This window comes from Onychostoma macrolepis, chromosome 08 (genome assembly GCF_012432095.1).
Source record: "Onychostoma macrolepis isolate SWU-2019 chromosome 08, ASM1243209v1, whole genome shotgun sequence".
In the NCBI taxonomy this organism is placed as follows: domain Eukaryota; kingdom Metazoa; phylum Chordata; class Actinopteri; order Cypriniformes; family Cyprinidae; genus Onychostoma; species Onychostoma macrolepis.
In genome coordinates, this window is record NC_081162.1 from 27,553,776 (window position 1) to 27,564,243 (window position 10,468).

A 10,468-nucleotide genomic window follows, 5' to 3' on the forward strand; every position below is an offset into this window, starting at 1 on the left:
AACTGCAGTTTTCAGGGAGTTTGGAATAGTCCCAGAAATAAGTGAGGCGTTCACCACTTCTAAGAGATCTGCTTCTAAACAGTTAAGCACACTTTTGAAAAAAGATGTGGGAAGTGTGTCAAGATAGCAGGTTAACGATTTAAGGTGCTGTACTATTTCTTCCAAAATTTTGCTATCAGTTGCTTCAAAAACAGACATAGTCTTTTTTTTTTTTAAATTGCAGTCGAATCTGTGTGACCTCTGCATAACTAGAAGATGTGCCGGTCTCCTTTCTAATATTATTGATCTTCTCAGAAAAGAAGGAAGCAGACTCATTGCACTTGCTGTCGGAGGGCATTTCACTAGGAATCTGACTTGGGGGGTTTGTCAGTCTCTCCACAGTAGCAAAAAGAGTGCGAGCGTTGTTTACATTACTGTTTATAAGTTTTGAGAAGAAGGTCTGTCTAGCTGTGGCTAGTTCCACATTGAAAGCATGAAGGCTGTCTTTATAGATGCTATAGTGAATTTCAAGTTTCGTCTTCCGCCACATCCGCTCAGCTTTTCAGCATTGTCTTTTCATACTCTGCACTGCTGTTGATTTTCTCCATGATGATTTTTGTCTGCCATTCTTCTTAATGACTTTTTCAGGAGCAATATCATCAATAACATTCTCAACTTTTGAGTTAAATGAATCCAGGAGAAGATCAACAGAGTCTGCAGAAATGCTTGGTGTTAAAGATATAGCCTTCATAAATAGCGCACTAGTGTTCTCATCAATGCATCTCTTTCTGACAGAGACAGATCTAGATTAAGTGGTAACAGAGATCAATATATCAAAGAAAATACAGAAGTGATCAGATAGTGCTACATCCTTATTTAACAATGGATGAAATGTTTAGACCTCTACTGATGAGTAAATCTAGAGTGTGTCCACGATTGTGTGTGGGTCCATGCACATGCTGAATCAGGTCAAAAGTGTTTAAAACAGTTATAATTTCCTTTGCAGTTTTGATTTCTGCATTATCTATGTGAATATTAAAATCCCCTGCAATAGTAAAACTCTGAGGAAATCATTGATAACAGTTCTGTGAACTCTTCAACAAAGGCTGGAGAGTATTTTGGAGGCCTGTAAATCATGATAAACAGAATGCATGGAGCACCTTTCAGCACAATACCTAGATATTCAAAAGACAAATACTGACCAAATGACACTTGCTTGCATTGATAAACATCTTTAAATAGAGAAGCTACACCTCCACCTCTCCTAACAGTCCTGCAGACACTTGTAAAATTAAAGTTAGGAGGGGCTGCTTCATTGAGGACTGTTGCACTGCAGCTGTCTTCTAGCCATGTTTCATTTAGAAACATAAAATCCAAGTTGTTTGTGGTTATTAAATCATTGATCAGAAATGATTTATTTTTTAGTGAGCGAATGTTTAAAAATGCTAACTTGATGGAATTACATTTTGTCTCTACAGCAATCTTAGATTGATGCATTACAGGCCGCAGATTAGATGGGTCAGCCGTACGGCTTGAGAAGGCCTTAGACTTTCTATCACGTGATAAAACAGAAATATAGAAGGCTACAGGCACACCGGGTTCCTGCTTGTTCTGTAAACATTTGTGAATGTTGTTGCTAATATAGCGGAGACCCGACACATATCACTGAGAGCTGTTATCAGTTGTTTTTGGTTCACCTACAGCTGATGCAGGAGGGTTTGGGCCCTGGCGTTGTGGCAGCGGTCGGAGAGCTCTCACAGGAGGAACAGGGAAACAGGGGCCACCTTTCCCACCTTTCCTCTTGATCTTCTGCCCAGCAGTCAGCTTAAACAGTGGCTTGGCTAATACTGAGAGACCCTCTATGAAATGAGAATAGTAGTTCGCCATTCCGAGGAAAGACTTGATTTTTGTTGGTTAAGGAGTCTTCCCGTCTTCTTCCATCAAATCCACCACTCTGAAATCACTGATTGCTGATACTTTTATTGGATCAGTTGAGAATGAAATACCATTCTCTGACACAATATGCCCCAAAAACTTTACAGTTTTCCTCATGAGGTAACATTTCACAACTATCTGTAGACTGTGTACAAATGAAGAGCTATCTAGATGACCTACTGTGCATATTTAAATTTTTAATTTAAATTAAAGACTTTTTTATAATATAGCTTTACTTAGTAAACAGTAGGCTTAATATCTCGTAAAACCAGCCGGATTTTGGAAACTCAGCATAAATGTTCATTAAGTATAATGTTAATGTTTGAGAGTCACTTCTTCTTTTCACACCCACTTCACATTTTCTTGTGAACACAGAGGAAGTCTGTTAAGTGTTAAGACTCAATCGTTGCTCCCATGCATCTCAGAAAGTCTCTAATCTATGACAGCATGAACCAGCTTTATATCCTTTTATTGGCCCTTTGGTCAGCTTTCAGTAAGTGGATTCTATTTGTTTGCCTCAGATTTGGTTTTTATCTACTATATGTATGGAGTGGAAAGGAGTCAGTGTAATTTTTGTTATTTTTGTTCAGATTCGTTTGATGCGTGGGACCCAGATGAACATACAACAGCAGGTGCATCATTTAATATTACACTTTTCAATTCAAGTGTATTTGTATAGCGCTTTTCACAATATAAATTGTTGCAAAGCAGCTTTACAGAAAATTAAAGTTTGATCAAAAATTGATGTTGTGATCAAACTTATAGCAAGATTGGGTAGTTTTGTTTGTTGGTTCAGGGTTGGCATCATCTCTTCTCAGATCTTTGTAAGGGCTTTTCTGTCAGTGTTCTTTTTAGGAATATTTTACAGCAGTGTTTCTCAACTCCAGTCCTGGGAATCCACCTATCAGCAGTGTTGTCAAAAAGAATCGATATTTCAATACATATTGATACTAAGATATTTGAATCAATACGATATTGTGATACTGCAATATTGATATACCGGTACCAGCTGCGCTTTCTCTCAGACAGCGAGTTCACGCACACTGCAGTCCTACGTGTCTGTGGCTCCTGTCACTGACTTTTATTTTAAAGTGCAGGTGTATTATGAAGATGCTGTTTGGATGGCTACAGGAAAGTTTTTCCAGAGTGTTGGGCCAGCAATAGCAAAAGCTCGATCACTATGGTGTTTCAGTCTGGACCTAGGGACGGATAACATTCTTAAATGTCCAGTCCTAAGCGGTTTCGCTGATTTGTGCGTATGCAACAACTCAGTGAGATAAACTGGTGCAAGATTATGTGACGATTTATAAACCAAAATGAGTATTTCAAATATTTTTACAGGCAGCCACTGCTGAGATATCAAAACAGGGGAGATGTGCTGGAATTTAAGCGTGCTGGTCAAAAGCTTGGCTATTACTTTTTCAAAGTTTTTCGATAAAAATGCTTTAACATTGGCCAGGCGATGAAGATGGAAAAAACTTAACCACTCTATTTATCTGCTTGTCAAACTTTAAACCATCAATCTGGAAACATTTTTACAGTTAAGACAGCAATTTTTGTGTGTGTGTATTTTTTTGAGTGTATGGCTAAATTAAAATCTGTTTTGAATGTTCCCTTAATTGTTTTGATAATACTGAATTTAGTTCACAGAAGTGTATTGCAGTTTAGAAAAAAATATATACTACATAAGTAGCAGGGAATAAATAGACATAATAACTCCAAATTAATTGTGTAATTAAGAGCAGAAGATATGAAGGCACCTATTGTATCCATTAGCACAGTCATCTTTTTCTTCTGATCTTGAGTCTATGGCAACCCAGATAACCCAGGATCTCACCCATTGGAAATCACTTGCATTCAAATTTCAGTTGTCTATATTTTATAATTGTCATTTGTCATCTTTGCTTTATCCAGATCCATGGCAGAGATCCATGAGCGAGAGTCATCAACCACTTACAACAGTAAGTTTTTTAAAATTTTATTTTTGAATATGATGTTATAATAAATATTGTATATTGTAGCTGCTGATTCTATCGAATAAAAATATACTGTACAGAAAATAGAAATATAATTTGTCTGTCTTCTCTTAGCCCTGGCTTAGATCTGGTATACAAAAATAAATTTACATTTTATATAATAACTTTTATTGTGCCTTTGTTGAACAGGTTGAAGAGACAGAATATGAAAAGTTTTGGAAAGATTTTGAGTATGAATATGAGCTCGAGTCTGACAGTATGATCCCCACTGCTCCGGGTGTGTGTTCACGGTGTGTGTGTGTTCACTGCTGTGTGTGTGCACGTTGGATGGGTTAAATGCAGAGCACAAATTCCGAGTATGGGTCACCATACTTGGCCGTATGTCACTTCACTTTCACTTCACTTCACTTTCACTTTGATTTTTTGCCTTCTTATTACAAGATTCTTGAAATTTGGGCTGGGTGATAAACAATAATTACAATTTTCCCTCCATAGAATGATAACACGTTTGATATAATGCTTATGTGCCAAATCAGAATGAAACAGCGTTAATGGCGACACATGGACCAATTATCAGCTTGCCAAATGGCAGCGCAGTGCGAGCAGATGTGTTAACTCGCTGATCAGGCAACCAGCACAGTGAGAAGCGCTTGAATTCAGTGAAGAACACAAATGTCTCAGTGATTTAGTTTAAAGCCAGATGAAACAGATTTTAAACAATATTACCCATTAGAATATACAGAAACATTTCGATAATAGAATAATACATCACATAATACAGAAGAAAAAATCTGTTGCTTCTTCCGTTTCATCACAACTTTGTTTTTAATATCTGGCTGAGATGCAAATGATGTCTTGCACACAGCAACTAGATTGTGCTTCTGCGTTGTCAGAAGCAATGCATTCATGAAATAAACGTATTTGACAATTAAGCATTTTTCAGTTTGTTTAGGTAGTTGTTTAAGGCCGTTTCACAATTCTCAGGTTGGAAAATACAGAAATTTATAAATACAGAATGATCATGTTAGTAAACCAGAACTCTAGAATTAATTTATTAATTTAATACTAATCTTCCTATTAATACATGGTTATTGATTATTAAAGTTTTTATACCGTCATAAATATTTGCAATACAATGTGACTGGTGATTAAATTTAACAAAAAAATTGTCAAGATGTGTGCAGCCGTTACTAAAATATACAGTCCATGCTAATATTGATGAATGTTGATGTGCTGTATTTCAGATGTCCCAGAGCCCAACATCACAGTGTACCGACAGATGGAGGACAGAGAGCATGTGTTCGTGCTGTGCAAGTTTGCCGAAATGTTTGGAATGACACACAGAAGGCAGTCTTTTCAGCTGTCTGTGGAAAGTGAACTGAACTACACCATAGAACCACTGGAATTCTTTCCTTTTTATTATTCCGATTTGCATGTGTATATGGTCACTGTGAGTCCACCTGCTTCCTTCACCTGTGTGCATGAGATTGGTTTTGATCTAGATGTCAGGAACCTGAGCAGCCAGACCTACAATTACAGTGGGTCAGGTAAACAAATACATCTCTGCAAGAACATTTACATGTTACTTCTCTGTCTATATTGCACAATATTGCTAAATGTTTGCATTTTCCTATATTTTATAACATTTTCATCTGCCTCTCTATCTCCCTACTTCTCTTCTACCCTCGTCTGATGTCTAGGATGCATAATTAGCCATTTAAAATATACATTAATAATAGAGCTGATCACTGGACTGTCTGTATGAGACTATATTTCAAGCCCAAATATATTTTGACTATCGTGGCACTTCCTTGCAGTCTCGGATCATCATGAGGAAGGAGCATCTTCATTATACATCTGCTTTTCCTCCTTCATTGCTGTTGGTCTCTCCATCATGACTGCAGCAGTGATCGTGACCAACATCAGGAGCAAAACTAAAGGTGTGTTTCACCAGTTACTCACTCATTTATAGCAGCAATGAACATTATGTCTGACCAAAACCTAAAACTGAAAATAAATGCACAGAAAATGGTTCTTTTGTATTTAATTTAATTATTGGCTCAATCATACCGAACTCTGGCTGCTAAAGATGCCTTTCAAGAAGCTCAAAGAATAGCTCTTCCTCAGTCTTACTGCTGATGACTGTTGTGACACATTACACAGGTGCTCAGCATATAGTAAATGGACCACAAAACCAGTCATAAGGGTACATTTTTTTCCGAAATTGAGAATAAATAAGCTTTCCATTGATGTATGGTTTGTTAGGATCGGACAATATTTGGCCGAGATACAACTATTTGAAAATCTGGAATCTGAGGGTGCAAAAAAATCTAAATATTGTGAAAAACACCTTTAAAGTTGTCCAAATGAAGTTCTTAGCAATGCATATTACTAATCAAAAATGAAGTTTTGATATATTTACGGTAGGAAATTTGCAAAACATCTTCATGGAACATGATCTTTAACATCCTAATGATTTTTGGCATAAAAGAAAAATCAATAATTTTGACAGATACAATGTATTTTTGGCTATTGCTACAAATATACCCCAGCGACTTAAGACTGGTTTTGTGGTCCAGGGTCACATATAGTTTTCTGTGTGTGCATGTGTCTACTTAAAAATCTTACGCCAGTTATTAATGTGAAATGCATTTTGACATATGCTAATAGAGACAATTTATAGCAATTATACATATTCTGATCATATTTGTGCTTGATGTGACGAAAATCTGATGAGGTTTGGTTCGGTTTGTTGACTGATGATTTTGCGGTCAGGATTAGATTTGGATCAGGCTTGAGCTTCAGTAGTTTAACAGCACACAGAAACTAACACTATTATCTCATTGTACACTTTTGTTAACAGACACCAACTCCGATGCAGTTACCGACAATGACTACGTGGAAGCATAAAAAAATCACTTTCAGAAGAGAACAGAACAGACTGAAGAAAAAATATATATTAAAAAAAAATATAAAAATGTAAAATATACACTGTCATTCCAAACCTCAGAGTATCACAAATAGAGGCATTTATGCTGTCCAGATATGGTGTCCAAATACGGTTAAAAGTATCAGTTGTAGAGTGAATAAAACATGTTAGAAGTTGTACTTCTACTTCTAACTGTGGAGTGCGGTTATAGCTTCCTCTCTCGAGATGGGCGCGTTTAGAAGTTCTCTCTGTTCATCTGAAATTACTTGGGAGCGTTGGGCAATCAAAGAATGACACCATAGAATCATGTTTTTGGGAAGAGTAGTATGACTTATAGAGAACAGAGTAAAATTGTTTAAAAGTATTATTAATAATAGAAGAATCAAAAGAACGCACTCCCTTGGGGTCTACTATAGAAGTAATAAATTGTGAATCAGATTTAGACTTTGACAAATGAGCTAAATATTTACTAGGTTTATTACCCCATTCGTACAGCTTTTGCTTTGAATATAATACATTTGAATGAGACTGATGGGTTAGCAATGAATTTAAAGAAGCTCGTAGAGCACTTATTTTTTCTACAGAAGCTGGAGAGGGATCATTCAAGTACCTGCTAGTGGCAATATTTAACCCTGACTCTACAGATGCATCTCAATAAATCAGAATTTCGTGGAAAAGTTCATTTATTTCAGTATTCAATGCACACAGACTGAAGTAGTTTAAGTCTTTGGTTCTTTTAATTGTGATTATTTTGGCTCACATTTAACAAAAACCCACCAATTCACAACATCTCAACAAATTAGAATATGGTGACATGCCAATCAGCTGATCAACTCAAAACACCTGCAAAGGTTTCCTGAGCCTTCAAAACGGTCTCTCAGTTTGGTTCACTAGGCTACACAATCATGGGGAAGACTGCTGATCTGACAGTTGTCCAGAAGACAATCATTGACACCCTTCACAAGGAGGGTAAGCCACAAACATTCATTGCCAAAGAAGCTGGCTGTTCACAGAGTGCTGTATCCAAGCATGTTAACAGAAAGTTGAGTGGAAGGAAAAAGTGTGGAAGAAAAAGATGCACAACCAACCGAGAGAACCACAGCCTTATGAGGATTGTCAAGCAAAATTGATTCAAGAATTTGGGTGAACTTCACAAGGAATGGACTGAGGCTGGGGTCAAGGCATCAAGAGCCACCACACACAGACGTGTCGAGGAATTTGGCTACAGTTGTCGTATTCCTGTTGTTAAGCCGCTCCTGAACCACAGACTACGTCAGAGGCATCTTACCTGGGCTAAGGAGAAGAAGAACTGGACTGTTGCACAGTGGTCCAAAGTCCTCTTTTCAGATGAGAGCAAGTTTTGTATTTCATTTGGAAACCAAGGTCCTAGAGTCTGGAGGAAGGGTGGAGAAGCTCATAGCCCAAGTTGCTTGAAGTCCAGTGTTAAGTTTCCACAGTCTGTGATGATTTGGGGTGCAATGTCATCTGCTGGTGTTGCTCCATTGTGTTTTTTGAAAACCAAAGTCACTGCACCCGTTTACCAAGAAATTTTGGAGCACTTCATGCTTCTTTCTGCTGACCAGCTTTTTAAAGATGCTGATTTCATTTTCCAGCAGGATTTGGCACCTGCCCACACTGCCAAAAGCACCAAAAGTTGGTTAAATGACCATGGTGTTGGTGTGCTTGACTGGCCAGCAAACTCACCAGACCTGAACCCCGGAGAGAATCTATGGGGTATTGTCAAGAGGAAAATGAGAAACAAGAGACCAAAAAATGCAGATGAGCTGAAGGCCACTGTCAAAGAAACCTGGGCTTCCATACCACCTCAGCAGTGCCACAAACTGATCACCTCCATGCCACGCCGGATCGAGGCAGTAATTAAAGCAAAAGGAGCCCCTACCAAGTATTGAGTACATATACAGTAGATGAACATACTTTCCAGAAGGCCAACAATTCACTAAAAATGTTTTTTTTTTTAATTAATTTATTTTTTATTGGTCTTATGAAGTATTCTAATTTGTTGAGATAATGAATTGGTGGGTTTTTGTTAAATGTGAGCCAAAATCATCACAATTAAAAGAACCAAAGACTTAAACTACTTCAGTCTGTGTGCATTGAAATTATTTAATACACGAGTTTCACAATTTGAGTTGAATTACTGACATAAATGAACTTTTCCACGACATTCTAATTTATTGAGCTGCACCTGTAGGTGTTTCTGTTTTTCTGACTGTTTTCTTTTTTTTTGGTTGTAAGGTATGAAATAGCAAGGCCTCTAATATGCTTTAGCTGTCTCCCAAAGAAGTGAGGGATTACTTGTAGAGTAATAAATAGAAATATCTTAAACTCTGAATTAAATTATGAAAGAAATGTATCATCTTTGAGTAATAAATGATTAAATCTCCAGCTTCTGACAGGTCTAAGAAACCCCTTCACACAAACATCTAATACCACTGTCGCATGATCAGAGACGACAATATCTCCTATGTTGCAGCGTAAGATTGCATGCATTATTGTCTTAGGAGCAAAGAAGTAGTCGATCCTAGAGTGACAATTATGTGGGTGAGAGAAACAGTGCTTTATATGAGAGCCCTCTACCTGTCATCAACACATCAAAATGTGCAACAAACACAACAGAAAAAAAAACATTTAGCTATAAGCTGAAACGTGTACTTTCTCTCTCTCACATCTCCGAAAACATTGAAGCAAATTTTCAAATAGACGTTTTCTTCATTTACAAACCTCATATTTGAAGTCCAAACAAGTACATTTTTGCCTAAAATGCTCTTAAAACTGCATTCCTACTACATTCATAGATTCGAGGACCAAAAAGAACTGTTGTATAAATAAAAATAACAGATTTTCTTACTGCTGAACTTTTACTTTTCTGCTGAAGCTTTGGTTTCTGTTTACAAACCGTAAAGAGGAGAAGCCGTGGAATGGTATATTTAAAAAATGTCTTGTATATGAAAATAAAAGCAATTTCTTGCATGAATTAATGTGATTTGCTTCTTTGTTCTTATTTTTAATAATAAAAATACAATAAAAAAATATATGGTGACATTTATTTATATTGTGAAATTTTGGTCATTGTCCATCCCAAATATCCAAGTCTGCAAATTGTCGACAAATATTTTTTGTTGTGGAATGGATTTTGACTAAATATGATCTAATGTAAGGGCTTGTAATAACGCGGTTTGACCAGTGTGACTGTAATTCAGTCCTCCTGGATTCAATCCTGTAGAGGAAAACACACTGTTGATAAGAATACGGCTGTGTCCGAAGGCTTAGTCAGCTGACCCTATCAGACAATGACTTTGCAGGCAGCGTTTATGCACATAGCTACCTCCTGAAATGGATTTCGGGCAGACTTCTGAGGCATCATAATAGTTTAATGACCTAAAGTGATAGTTTGCATAGATTAAAGCTTGAGCAAGTTCAGGTCTTTTTTGATTATTGTAACACTATAAGGTATTTTAAGGGGTTAGTTCACCCAAAAATGAAAATTCTGTCATTAATTACTCACCCTCATGTCGTTCCAAACCCGTAAGACCTTCATTCATCTTCGGAACACAAATTAAGATCATTTTAAATAAATCCGAGAGCTCTCAGACCCTAATGTTCTCAGGTCCAGAAACGTAGCAAGGAC

General features: G+C 37.0%; 1 protein-coding gene across 1 annotated transcript; it reads left to right on the plus strand.

The window, feature by feature from the left end:
- The first annotated feature begins 2,312 nt into the window (after positions 1–2,312).
- Positions 2,313–7,534, plus strand: LOC131545815 (uncharacterized). Its single transcript, XM_058784972.1, has 7 exons — positions 2,313–2,407; positions 2,505–2,546; positions 3,829–3,875; positions 4,080–4,167; positions 5,135–5,437; positions 5,708–5,830; positions 6,754–7,534. The coding sequence occupies exons 1-7, from the start codon at positions 2,329–2,331 to the stop codon at positions 6,798–6,800; spliced, it is 729 nt and encodes a 242-aa protein (XP_058640955.1). The 5' UTR covers positions 2,313–2,328; the 3' UTR covers positions 6,801–7,534.
- The last annotated feature ends 2,934 nt before the right edge of the window (positions 7,535–10,468 follow it).

Coding starts and splice junctions, on each gene's coding strand:
- LOC131545815 (XM_058784972.1), top strand. CDS start 2,329: ATGCATCTCAGAAAGTCTCTAATCTATGACAGCATGAACCAGCTTTAT. Junction 2,408..2,504: donor GGCCCTTTGGTCAGCTTTCA/GTAAGTGGATTC, acceptor ATTTTTGTTCAG/ATTCGTTTGATGCGTGGGAC. Junction 5,438..5,707: donor CTACAATTACAGTGGGTCAG/GTAAACAAATAC, acceptor ACTTCCTTGCAG/TCTCGGATCATCATGAGGAA.